Here is a 14,587-nt window from a genome sequence, read left to right on the forward strand (position 1 = left end):
TTTGGCATTGTCTCACTTCACAAGAAAAGTTGCCTACTATTGCACTTCCAGGAAGAGAAATCTAAGTAGTGCCTTAAGTAGTGCCAGAACACTTTCTAGAAACAAAGGAAAACAACCTCTTTCCTTTATAGAACAAAAAAAAAAAATAAAAGGAAAAAAACACTGTTTTTCAAAAGGCCTCAGAAATTTCCAGGAATTTTTGAAAGCTCATGCCCTCGTGTTGACACACTTGTTCTAGCAGGTTTTATCAACTTCGGAGAATCTGCAACTTAACATGGGGTAGATTATAACACTTCCTTGTTTGTCTGATGAAGCTGGACATAGTTGTGCGAGGTTAACCTTAAAGTCAATGAGATTCTTATTTTTTTGAGGTGATGACAACGCCATACATTTCTAAGCTGAATGAAAATCCCATTTTTGTCGGTCTCACAAGTGAGAAATTTAGCAAGTATAATTTCCAGCTTTGTATAGAAACTTTGTGCTAATAGGAAGAACAACAACAAGAACAGTCAACAGAGTAAGGTCTAAGTGAGCTGAGCTTTAATCAGGTGACCTAATAAGCCTGTAAACACCTTCTATAATACGGAATAACATTTATGCAGATGTTCACAGTTATTATGTGCCAAGTAAAGCTTTACCCAGAATTTTTACATACATTTATAATCACTCCTTTGTCCAGAAGACTCTGTTTTTTTGCCGTCATCACAAAATAATGTGTGCTATCTTTGTAGTAAACAATATTCTCCAGGTCAATTCCTGAAAGAGAATACACTTGTTACAAAGCACAAGGCATTTTCTGTCATTTACTAACAACATACTATAGTGAGACCTGTAAGTTTCTTCTTGGAACACATTCACTTTCCCAAGGAGATTGGCCTTACCCAACAAGAGTTTGTCTTCACGTAATTCAAAGATATTTAGCATTCTACTAAGGAAAAGCCAGTTAATTACAACCTTATTGATAGGATGTTTGATAGGACAAAGGGGAACAGTTTTAGACTAAAAGGGAGGAGATTCAGATCAGATGTTGGGGGAAGTTTTTCACTGAAGGAGCGGTGATGTAAACTGGAACAGTTTACCCAGAGTGGTTGTGCATGCTCTGTTCCTGGAGGTGCTCAAGGCCAGGTTGAATGGGGCTCTAGGTAGCCTGATCTAGTGTCTGATTCAGTGGTTGGCAACCCTGCCCAAAGCAGAGGGTTTGGAACCAGGCAATTTTTGAGTTCCCTTCCAACTCAAGCCACTCTGTAATTCTATGATGAATCTTCTAGGGGTGAGAAAGAGAAATAAAAGGAACAATATGCTTTCTAGGTTGCTAGACTTCTGGCTTTGGGTCTAACCAGAAGTTTTGATGTTGTTACAATAGCAATATTAATAATAAATTAGCTGTAAGAATGGAATTGTTTGTACTTCCAAGGGATGCAACTCTTCTGAAATCTCTTTTCATACAGATGTGTTTCACTGTTTACATTCAAATATTTATGGCACTTTATCAGATCTGCACATCAAAAAGAAGAACAAACCCCTCCTAGAAGGGCAATACCTTTTTCACAGGGTTTAAGCCATTCAGTATGTGAACAGACACAAACAAAACAAATCATGCCTTAAGGGAAATCTTTGGGCACTGAAAAAGCTCTTCTCAAGTTGTTGGACATGGCTTTTTTTTTTTGTTTTTCTTTTTTTTAAACAGTTGAAAAAAATTTAAACCCCAAAAGAAACAACAGTGCAGCAACACCTAAGCTAAAAAGAAAATCCCACCACATCATAAACATACATAACTTCCCTTGGCAAGATTATGACATCATCAGCACTTTACCATTTGTTTTTTAATGAAATGTATTCAAATTGATGCTAATAGAAATATTCTCCACCTGTTTCCTCTTTAAGGTCTTGGAAGAACTTCTGATTGAAGATGAAAGCAACACCACTAATTTCTTCTACTTTGGCTTCTGCAGTTGTATTTCTGTTTATAAAATTGGCAGTGATAGCTATAGCTAGCTTTCCACGAAACTCCTTTCTCCTAAAACCTGGTAAGCAAAGCAAATAAATAAAAACACTGAAAACTTCACATAAGAATATGACTGAAGGCCAGCTGAAGAATACTTGGTCTAAACCGGTATTTCAAACAACACAATCAGCACATTCCATCTTAAATTCCCTTGAATGCAAAGTCTTCCCCCCCCCCCCCAAGTCCCAGCTGCAAAAGTGGAATTGTACTGTATTCAAGATAAAGTCTCGTTTTAAAAACAAGCTAAGAGAAAACAACCTACTGAAGTCTGAAGGGGAGCTAGGGGAAGAAGTTGAACATGAGAAGTTAAAGACAAGGGGTGAATGAAGATAAACTGAAACGGTGCAGATAAATTTATTGGAGGGAAACATTTTTAACCTGCTGAATAACAAATGTGATGTATGTTAGATGGGCAGTAATCAGTTCATGAAAAAACATGCAAAAATCATTAGTCAAAAACAGCATCTGAGAAAACAGAAATCTCTATAACAGGGCTTAGCTGCACACACTAAAAACTAACGCAGTTTTTCAAAGATTTTAGGGGTTGAAAAATATTCAGTAACTTATTTCCAACAAGCAAAGTTACTTGCATTCTTACTTCATCCTACTTTCTTCCACAAAAACACCTGCTAAGCACCCATCGTGCAATTACACATCCAGTTTTTGTTTGTGTATTCCCTTTATACATAAGGAAATTGTGAAGTAGGACAGAGATTCTGTATTTTTCACTAATTGCACATGACTTGACAGAGAATATATGCATTTCTATTAAGAAATCAGCTATGATTTTTCTCAGAGTGTGTCTTGATACATTCTAAAGATTTCACTGGAATAAGTTTAGCATGAAAATACCTGCTTCTGTATGTAAATAATCTTCAGTGCATGAAATATTCTCTCAGATCCTGTTACAATGATAACTATCAGCTTCTCAGTTGAGTCTGCAGCTGAGGTAAGAATAATTTTATTTTGCTGACACCTGACTACTTAAATAATCCTTCATAGGAGATAGGCAGAAAAATGTGAAGATTTTTCTAATAAAAGATAGCAGAAGGAGTTAACTCTCAGCATACTGCATTTGACAGATATAAGAAAAAAAAAGCCCATATCTATTACAAAGCTAATGGAAAAAAAAAGGAAATTGAGTATTTATTTAACTTAAATTAATATGGATATAATTAAAGCTACAAGGAAGGCATATAATTAGGTAACAAGCTTGTCTGTGTGATACAGCAGCAGCTTAAGTAGTGTCTCACTAACAAAGAGCTCAGGCAGCCTACAGTCTCAGCACTGACTCAGGACCATTAAACGCATCCCCCCCCTTTCAATAATTTATTATCTTTTCAAGTTGTTTCCAAATTAACTGCTTCTGAAGTTAAATCATCTTTACACAGGACTTACACCTCTGATGCCTTCATTAAATACCTGTCAGTCACCTTTTGGTCATTAGCTCAAGCTTATAGCCAAGCCTATGGCACAATAGCAAAGACAATGCAATTTCTGACATGCATCTTGTCAGCCCTCTTTAAGTTAAATAACCATGCGATTACCTAACACTGAAGGTGTTCTGGTATATTCTGCTATATTCTGGAGGCAAAGCAGATACAGACAGTGCTGAGAATCAGTCACAACGTTTAAGTATCTTTATTTTGAGCCACAACTTAACAACAGAAGTAGAACATGGCACATAAAAAAAACTTGTTTTCTCAGACATCAGTGGATTTAAAGGCAGCATGTTGCTTTTTGCTCTCTTCACTTCCAGGTCTTCCAATATATCCTAACAGAAAAAAACAACATGGCTAAAAGCAGACATTCACCTACCTTCTAATGTGTTTCTGCGGCCATCTGCACCAATAATAACATCAAATTCATACTCTGACAAAGGGTGATCCACAGGGAGAAACTCAGCCCTCCAACCTATCTCTAAAACCACAAAGAATCAAAGAATAATATTTACTCAGAAATACAGTAGGGTTTTCAGTCTGAAGAAAAGGTATCAGGATAAGTAATCTATTTCTCATTCAAATGGATTTGCATTCTGCATCAGATCAATGCAGGGAAAAAACTGCATTAAGCAATATGTCGAGCTCATAAGCTGTCAACATAAAAAGAATGCCTTTACTTGGATTGCCTGAAGCACAAAACTTCCTCTAAGGCCCATATCACAAATACACACACAAAAAATAGTCTCACAACTACTTTATTAAGGGAGCACATATACATGCTAACAGGAAAAGATGGGTTTTAAAAGAATGATAGCCTCCTCACATCAATACTTTTAATTCTGTCTCCTAAATGGTAACAGAAGTATAGTAATGAAGCTGAATTTCATATTTGCATTAAGTTAAAATTGTTTGACTAAAAGTATTAGTATTGCCAACACTTATGAGATATATAATAGGCTTCAAGTACTTTTAACAATTTATTTGTTCTAGTATTGGCACATGAGCATTTACAGAGGAATAGCATAGTATTCTAATGAAGTAAAATTTAAAAATATTCTATTGCTACTACTCCTTAAATAGTAATATATAGAGAGATTTTTTCTTTATTTCATAGAAAAAATCTTGCATAAGATGACTGATAAGACTGTGAGCAAGTGGGAGTTGTATCAAATGTGAAAGCAAAATGAGGCCCAGAGTGCTTCATCCATTCTCTGTATTTGTATTATCAATCAAAAATTGTTTTTGCAAGAAGATACCAGAAAGCCACACCAGACTCCCTACAAAGCCTCAAATGTATGCCAGAAGGCACAGTGCAAAACCTCAACTCTTAAAACTGGATCATATTTTAAGAATTATCAGAGCATTGTCACAACAATACTTACTATGCCTACAGCTGCAGACAGCAAACCTGGCTAAAAAAAGAAGGGCAAAAGATTCCAATTCCTTTAAGCAGAATTCAACTACCTTGACTAGATTTCTCCTAAGACCTGACATGAAGTTACTCTGTAAAGAATCACATTATGATAAACCATACTTTGATTTTCCTGATCTTCAGGGGGTTCCAGGACTTTCACAAATTCTAGATTCACATGGATTTCAACTCCTAGCATAAGTGCAACTTTGAAGAGGATAAGCTGAAGTTGTCGAATACCTATAAATAGCAAGAAGCAAAGATATATTTAATGCATAAGCAAATACAAGTGCTGTCCAGCTGATATTCATTGTTAACAATAACATATAGCACTCATTTCCCATATTGTGGCAAATTCAAATGTAGCAACCACCACAGGACGTTGTTCTCTTGTTTCTCATTTTCCAGTCTCATAGGTTATAAAACTGATTTCCATGATCTTCTTAAAAAAAAATATTAAAGCTTGCCTTTTTAACAATATTTAGAGTACTTATATACCCAATATGCTAACCACCTGAAGAAAAAAAATTTACAGCACAAAAATATATCCCTGTGAAATACCACACTTACACCTATCTTCTCATTAGGAGCTGCATCTACCTTTAGCATACTAGAATGAACATCAAGATTCTATGTACAGCTGTAATAAAAACCTATTGCTTAAGAAGTCCAGACTAAACAAAGTGCTCCATAAGACTGTCATTTGTCCAACTGCCATTTTGCTTAAATGAAACCTTTTATTCTCTCTCCTTAACATGCACACATGTTTATGGTAGATAAAGTCAAGCAGAGAAAGTCTCCGTTAATCTGATCTCCACATCTCTTTTATCTGAACACAGTCCATATCCTTAGGTACTTACTGATGTGATCAATGGATCCTGCACAGAATTTCCCATAGAATTTCTTTGCTCCCAGTCCCCGGAGGTCATGGATTGTAAACGGCCAGAGATGCAACACATTGTTTCTTGAAAAAGTGTCCCGCTTCTCTACGACGACAACTTTGGCTCCCAGGAAGGCAAGTTCTATGGCAGTCCGCAAGCCACATGGGCCACCTCCAATAATTAAACACTACCAGAGAAAAGAGGAAGTTTTACACAGGATTTGGTACTGATTTCTCAATCATCTCTAACTTATTCTATTGTTATGACTTCATATTTGGTCAGATTCATGCTATCAAAAATGTCTTCAAGTGGACTATAAATGAAATAAATTTTGTTTGCATGGGGCATTTAAACAGTTTACAAAGGAGAATGAATTTCTTCATGCAGATGTAAGAACATCTGACAAAAAGAAGGAACTACAGAAAGCCAAACACCTCTTAGAATCTGCTTGAATATCTCTCAGTTACATTCAGCGTTTCAGAAGTGTTTGCAGTAAATAATATTACACCTACATAACATGGAACAGAAATGAGCAGCCTTGATATAGGTTTTATTTATTTAGTAAGAAGGAATTGGTGCACATTTGCTGGAGCTGCTAGTTCAGGTGGCAGTCTTACTGTATTTGTTACCCTCCTCCAAATGAGGAAATATCCTGAACAGAAGAGCCTGGTTCATCCGCTGCTGTAAGGCAGGGGTACGTCAAGGGAACTCAGTAGGCTTGTCCTTCTTCACCAGAGGTGGGGAATGTAGCAAACCTTATTCCATTTCATGCAGTGGCCAACATCCTTACCATTAAGACAATCACCTCTTAGGGGCTTTAGTCTGAATGTGAGCATTCTTAGAAGAAAAAATGCAACCATTAAAGAGAATTCTCACCTAAATTTTAGCTGACAGCTGTGAGTTTTCACAGATTAACAAGCAAACCATTTCCAGAAAACTACTAATTAAAATCCAAATATGTTTACATTTTCCTGCTTGATTACTAAAGTCTGCCTAGAAACAGCCTTGGAAGCTCAACAACACTCACATTCCCTCACTAAAGGGCAAGAAGAAAAAAAAAACAACAACACAGCCAAAACCATGAAGACCTCACAAAACCTTCACCATCAGTTCAAGCAATGGGCTTGGGATACAGAGGGACAAGGTGGGCACGAGCTGAGGGGTGAGCTCTAGATCCAAGCGCTGCAGAGCAAATCCAAAAGCATTATCTCACAATGCAGACATGTTCCTGTTTGTCCCACATACATAGCCAGACAGTGATTACAGTTTCAAAGCAAGCATGGACTGTATCTGGAGGCTCACTGGATACGAGTCTGGTTCCCATTACAGTTCTCTTTCATAAAATGGGGTCATTTATTTATTTTGGTTTGTGCATTTGTTCTCAGGTTTTAACATCTTAAAAATTATCTGGTGTTGACTTTTGTCCATGACTTTTGTCCAAGCAAATCACATAAGTATAAAAACGTCTTTTTTTTTCTTTTTTTTTTTTTTAAAGTGAATAATGTAAAGAACTCACATTCTCAATGAAATATAAGGTGTTTTTGCAGTGATTTAAGCAAGTGTTTTGTTAACTAGTTATTAAGTGAGTTAAATTAGGTTGTTGTACTTCCATACCCATACCTGATTTATAGTATAAGAATACTCCTTACTGCATGGTAAGTAGTAAGAAAACATAAATAGATACAATTATATAAAGGGGAAAAATATTGTGCAGAAGATACCCTGACTTCAAAAGAGGATTGCTGAGAGAGTCCAGGTCAGCTCTTTTCTGTTCATCCTTGTGATGAACACGAGTACTCCGAGTTCTGACAAGCAAGTGGCTGCCTTCACAGCTACACAGACTTCTAGCAATGCTTGCTTAGCAAGCAGTTACAAACATTTCATAAATCAAAACCATACATGGTTTGATATGGCTTTTTTTCTTTCCCCTTTGGAGGGTGGGGAGATTGTTAGGTTTTTTTTGTTTGTTTGTTTTGCTAACAAACTGTATTATATATGTCAGCTGTATATATTTATTATAAATAAATGCAACTTTAAAAGAAACAGCCCCCCCAAAAAAACCAGTCTTTTGAGATTTAATCATAGTGGATCTTGCCAAATAATAAAACTCACACAGAAAATATTGTTAATTCACCCTGGCATGTTAAAACTTAAGGAGGATTTTACCCTCTCCCTTCTTCCTATCAACACTGATGAATTATCTCACTGATTGCCTGGAGACCCTTTGAAAAATGGTTGTGTATTTGCCATCCATCCATAGTTACCTTCAATAAAAACATTTATTTCAAAACTATTTGTTCTTTGATTTATTAAGGATACTTCCTGCTGACATAGAGCTTACATTTGGCACTTCGTCTTCTTTCTTAAAACTTCTGGAATCAAAACTAGCATAAAACTCTTGCAGAAGTAATGCCTACTGCACTTGTACTCCAACCTTTATTGCATAAGAAAAGGGACCATACCAGTCACCTGTCACAGCCCTTCCTTCCCAGCTCTCCATTTGCAAATTAAGTCATATAGCAAAGAAACCTTCCTACAGTCAGCCTAGAGGGAGCCTTGAGCAACTTCTTATTTTCAGCATCTGTTGCCACAGACTTCTGGTTCATTGGGGACTGCTCTTGAAATTACTTTCTTGCAATTTACTTTACAAATAAGCACGTGCCTATTTTATAAAACTTGATTAAAGTCTCTGAGTACATAACGAGTTTTTATGGCACCGTTAAAAAGCACTGTATTTATCTCTCAAATATAATTATCTGTATCTGTAACTTGTCCCATACCATAACCAAAACTCTACTTACAGCAGTAACTTCACAGATCGTTTTCCAGGTTCAGTTATCAGCTATCAGAAAGTTTCACATATGATATAAGCACACACAGTACTTGCTAAGTCTCAAAGGAAGTAAATCTGGCATCTGGAGATGGTGCCTGCTCTCTATTAATATGTTTAGGAGTGACAGTACATGAAAAACCTGTGATAAATGCTTCTACACTGCAAAAGGGCATGTAGCAATGACCTAAATGACAGCACAAGTTACCCCTCCAAAAGTGGGATGACTTGCGTGCCTGACACAGCTTTTCAGGATGATCTCCTGTTTAATACACAGATTAATCACTCTGGAAATGGAAGTGGATAAAAAGGAAAGAGGAAGAAAGAGCAGGGACCTTTCACAACCCCATCCATTCCTCACTATTAAATCCTCAGCCTGTGAATCCCTGCACCTATAGCCCATTCTGGAAAAACCACACACAGCTTAACAGCTGAGAATTTGCAGAATGCCTCCATTGGTTTTCACGCAGTAAAGCGAGCTTGAAGAAACAACAGATTTTGAAAGAAAGGAAGGAGAAAGGAAGAATGTTAGCACTATGTTAAAAACAAACAAACAAAAAGACCCACAAAACAAAAAAAGCTTCAGAATGACAAAAATCTCACTGACTTCAAGAAATGCACGGTTACAGATAGAACCCACTGCAGCTCAGTGTATTAACATTCATAATGCCCAACTCTAAACCCCTGCCCTCTCCCATCTGAGGTACTCAACCACTAAATTAGTTCCAGAAAACAGAGTTGTTTCATGACAACACACCACCTCTCCCAGATACCTTCCTAATATGGGGATGGAAGTTACAATCACAGCAGAAATTCAGAACTTTCGTATTTCTACCCTTTCAGCTGCTCAGAATGGAGGAAATAAATTTTGTATAGGAGCTTAACTGCAACTGGATTGACACAGAGAGACCTTATGTCCCATTGCACACCAGCCAGAAGCACCATTCCCACTCTTCAGTGGAAATCTACATGCATACCAGTGATAACTAGTGAGATCATCCACCTAGATGATCTAACCTCCTCTAACTGGTGCACAGCATTCACCCGAGTCACCACTTGGGACTCACAGGGATGGCTCTTGCCACAGGAAACAGGCACAAAAGGAGGCCTTCACCACACATCTGGAAGCCACTGGCTGGTGCTACAGTTGCTCCTGGCAGCCGTGGGACCCCCTGCAGTGCCAGAAGTCCCACAGCCAAAGGGCCTGCAGGCTGCACAGTGACAGGCTATGCTGTCTTCCCATGGTAAATCTGCTCCATCATTTGCACTGGGCTACAGGTGCATTCAGCTCTGCAAGCAGTGCATCCAGGACATTCCAGTGCCTCAGACTTCAGGATGCAACACTGGAGGGGGCAGGGATGCATCAAGAATTAATTTCACTGACACAACAGGATTACACCCTACGTGGATTTGAGCAAGTGTTTATTCATGATAGAGCTAAATGTGATGCAACATAAGATAGCCATGAAATTTAATGGAACAACACATTTCCTGGATCAGCAATGACTTTCTCTGGAAAGGCTCCAAAGGAAAACAGCTGCAGAAGCATCTAAGGCAGACAGCTACCAGAAGTGCAGCAGGAAGCTCTCTCCACCACAGCGCTTTTCATTTCATCCCCTTCAATACACAGAAGAACGCTTTTGGCAGAAACAGGGCTGCTCAGTCAGACGTTCGTTCATCTCACATTTATAGCCTCAGATTTTATCACATAAATTCACTGAATACTGACGTGTAAATGTACCTTGAATTTACTGAATAGCCAATATACATTTTTTTTTTGTTTGAAACATTATAATTCAAGTCACTTCAAACTTTATATGCCATTTAAGACAACATTAAAATTTTAAGAAAGCTTTACTAAAAACAATCAGCAGGCTAAGTTCAAATAGGTATAACGTGCACAGGTACAATGTGTTTTGTCAACCTAATACATTGAGTCTGGTCTTGCTGCAGCCCTTGTCTACCAAAGTATTTAAGTATACAGTTATGCCCTTAAATCCAACAACTCTATTTGGATGCTCACTGTTTCACTAGACCAAATCCACTCTGGTATGAACACTTGCATCTCCCTTTCTGCGTACCAGCCTGAATATAGGCACCAGCAAAAGATGAAGGACACGTCGCTGTAAAGTGCTCAGGTACAAACCACGTGAGCTATGCAAGCACAGCAGGCCCTTGGCAGTCACATGCCCTACAATGCCCAACATGTTTGTACTCATTGCCTGTCGCCCAACTTGATTAACATTACCCTACTATAGAGCTGGGTTTAGTATAAAGCAACAGACCGGGACCCTGACAGTAACAGTGATAACAGTGATAGGCAAAGATGGTGGTGATCTGGAGAGTGATCATTTGTTGATAGCATACCTAAATATAAAATAGATAGTGCCAAGCTGAAATAAGAATTATAACAAAAATTATAACCAAAGTTTTTGTGATTTACAGATCTATACTACATGCAATTATTAAAAAAAAAAACACATTCTTTCATCAAAATAAGTAGGGGAAAAAACATACAGGAGCTAATTAAACTTACTACGCAATAATGAATTTTAGCCTTGCTAACATTATAAGGCGCTCATAAAATATAATAGATGAAAATATGCTTTTAAAAACTGTTTAATTTGACAAAACTAATAATTCAGTTACATGTATTTTAATGACAGGTCCTAATTCTCCACAGGGTTATGAAAGCACTTTATTTAAATGTGTTACAGACAGTTCCAAAAACTACCTTGAAATATGAAGACTAGATGGATCTTGCTGAGCAGACATTTTTGGACACCACATAAATACCACTGTTCAAAGGCAATTGGAACAGCAAGGCTTGTGCACCTCTAATTGCCACCAACCACAGCAGCAAAACCATAGTCCAGCACAAAAATGCTTTTGATCCCACCGGCATTTTATTTTATTCCCTATACCCTCAGCTGAGTGCCTCACAAATATGCAGCTTGGTCTATTCCTGCCAAAAGCATTTGTATCAGTCACTGGCAAAAATGGAGACACTGCTGTTGGTTGTTTTTTTTTTTTTTTTCTCCTTAAAAAGACTGCAGTATGCATTTGAAGCTCCCTAATCCAGGCTGATTTTGGACAGAGCTCTTTCCCCCAGTACTGTGCCCTGCAGTTGCCGCCCTTGCAGCTGGACACAGTGCAACCCAGGGATCAGAGGATCTATCTTTATTGCACTCCTTTTTTTTTTTATATGGACAAAATGCCAGAAGTGAAACATTAGTACATTTACTGCATTCATTTGGCTCATCTTTACTAGGATTTTTGGAAGATAAGCTTCTGCATGGAAAAAAACCACGTGTCTTCATTTTTCCTGGATGAATTCAGACATGCTTGCCCAGCCACCCTCTCTGTCTCCAGGATATACGTACTAATATTAGATTTGTTCATAAAAATCTTTTCATAGTTTGAAATTAAAACAACGGTATGAAAGACATCTGAAACTTATAGTGTGCTAAGCAACACATCAATGAGAGTCTGTATGCATTCAGTTTACTGGAATTTCAGGAGTTCCTTCACTGATGCACCAAGGCTGACAGGACTTTGTTTTGTGGAATTGTTCTCGAGCTCTCTCGTGAGGCCGTGGTCATACTTAAACATCTTGACTTCACCTCAGAGCTTTTATCACAATTTCTAAAAAAATAAAGTTTAAAAAGGTAATTGGCAGACATTAAACAAAGAAGTATCTCTAGACACTTTCACTTCCTCTCCAGGACACCTACAGTTATTTGGAGAAAACCTGCATATCATCTGACAAGAAACCTCATTCAGCTTTTAATAAAAAGATTACCTACTAGAAGTCAGGCGTTTTAATCCAACGATCTCCTCAAATAAAACACACACAAAAAAACCCTAACAGCCGTTGGAATCAAATATGTACGTGCTGTTTTCTCACCTGTCTCTCACTATAATCAAAACAGAGAAAAAAACAGCAAGAAAAAAAGAGGGCTTGTCTTTCCTTTCTTTCCTTTGTCCATTTGCTTCAACTATCAAAACGAAAACAAGATAAACCTTTCAGAAAGAACACTGCCTATCTTGGACATGAATGCGGTTCACACCATTTATGCACACCGACATCTTTGTAAGTTTATGCCTGTAATGCTGAGATAATACTTTAAGGCTATCTTTAAAAGCTTCAGAAAAAATAAAATTAAAATCCAGAGATAACTGGACAACACAGATAAGAAGTGGAGGCACCAACAACCCTGCCCTTGAAGGCAGAGAAGAATAAACGGAGACCAAGCCTTGAGTCCTGCAAGCCTTGTGAGTAGTGACATTACTGAGATTGTGACAGCAAGAACAAAATGAATCCGACACATGGTTTCAGAGTCAGGGGCTTAACGAGCCATGCTGACCAGCCAGCAGAGGACTTGTCTGCAGACCCAGAGGAAGGGATTTCTCATGCCTGAAGGCGTCCAAAGCATCCAGACAAGTTGGTCAACAACTGTATAGCTTTGCTACAGAAAGAAGTTGGCAACATGCTATTTAAAAAGAAAAGAAAAAAGAAAAAATGACACACAGAAACCAACATGCTACAGCCAGAAAGTGGCAAGTAAAATTACTTCAAGACTATTTCACAACATATTTCAGAATATGTTTAGAATCCATTTTTTTATATCAGGCTAGTTGTTAACCAAAGTCTAATCAAGGCTTAGCTCTTACAAGCCATTAGTGGGTAAATGATCTCAAAAATGAATCATCAGGTTTAAGGCAGAATCAAAATTTATATTTACTTATTTTTAAAGGATCAGATAATCAAATCCAATCATTTCTATATTCCCTAAGTAGAATAACTGGACAGAAGCATACAGCAGATCTAGCTGAGTACATAATATAGAAGTCTAAGTGGCCAACAGCTTGGGGCTCCTGGGGTCTATTTTCTTCCAGGTCATGATGCAGCCTTCGAAGACCTTCATTCTCCAGTGCTAGCACTCAAGGCCACAGAACCAGTAAAGCCAAATAATGTTTTAACCAGTCATTTGCACGTGTCATTTACCATAGGCAGACTTTTTTTTTTAATTTACAGTTTTACTTACAAACTGAAAGCACTCGGAATTGCACAATCACCACCACTTAATACAATTGAATCTGACTGTCAACAAGAAAGACAGACTGGAACAAGTCACACAATTAGAATAAGAAAATACTGTAACTGCTTTCAGGACAGCTTCTGCTAGCAGGGAAAGCTAACATCACTTCCACAGAACAAATCTGGTGGTAGCATATCACTCTACAGTAGATTTTGGAATCCCCAGTTCTTATTTCCAAAACAATTTGGCTGAAAACAGGACCTGCTTAAGGAAGGAGACTTGAAATATAAATTATTAAAAAACTGAAAAAAAAAAAAAAAGAGGAAAGGAAAAGAGTTGAAGACATATTCCACGCATCACAACGTTTAAGAAGCCTGTTTTGCACCAGCAATCAGCGCAACAGAAGGGGCTCAACATTCTGAACAGGCTGGTGTTTATTTATATAGACACATACTAATGACTGTTTTCAATCTGTGCAGGGTGAAGCTCAAGACCCAAGCACCTGTCTGACCTGACCCACTCCAGTTGTGCTCGTTCCACCACTCCCAGTACTACTGGGCCTCAGCCTGCCCGCAGCAGCCCTCACCTGCCAGATAAAGCTTCGTGCCTTCTGCAGCTGCTTCCTTCTTAGCTGAAAACAAGCAAACGAAAGAAGAACAGATCTGAGGGAAATGCCTTTGTCTTCCACCAAGCATTTGTCGATCAGAATAAATTCTCGTAGATGATTTGGGTGTGGAACCCTTGTCAGGAAGCTCACTGCTAGCCCTTGCTGAGTTCTCATATTACAGTTACTATCTCCCCTGGAGCTGATATTTTGTCTGCATTATAAATTCAGCAAGGGCACACAAAAAACTCCACAAAAGGGAGTTGCTCTTCCACTGTTCCTTTTAAAGTTGCTCCTGTACCTCATCCGGAGGTGCAGAGGAAGTGAGAAACACAAGTACTTAGTGGTACAACTATGTTTACTTCTCAATTA

General features: G+C 38.0%; 1 protein-coding gene across 6 annotated transcripts in view; it reads right to left on the reverse strand.

The window, feature by feature from the left end:
- The window catches only part of MICAL2 (microtubule associated monooxygenase, calponin and LIM domain containing 2), a 119,051-nt gene that overhangs the window by 74,316 nt on the left and 30,148 nt on the right, over window positions 1-14,587 (reverse strand). For all 6 annotated transcript variants that reach the window (XM_090140412.1, XM_090140411.1, XM_090140413.1 and 3 more), the window contains exons 3-7: window positions 5,719-5,926; window positions 4,982-5,098; window positions 3,824-3,925; window positions 1,869-2,024; window positions 656-756 (exon numbers count right to left, since the gene is read on the reverse strand). In XM_090140412.1, the coding sequence (XP_089996538.1) occupies window positions 656-756; window positions 1,869-2,024; window positions 3,824-3,925; window positions 4,982-5,098; window positions 5,719-5,926 (684 nt within the window). The remainder of the gene's footprint in view (window positions 1-655; window positions 757-1,868; window positions 2,025-3,823; window positions 3,926-4,981; window positions 5,099-5,718; window positions 5,927-14,587) is intronic.

This window comes from Phasianus colchicus, chromosome 5 (assembly GCF_987193195.1).
Source record: "Phasianus colchicus chromosome 5, bPhaCol1.hap1.1, whole genome shotgun sequence".
In the NCBI taxonomy this organism is placed as follows: Eukaryota; Metazoa; Chordata; class Aves; order Galliformes; family Phasianidae; genus Phasianus; species Phasianus colchicus.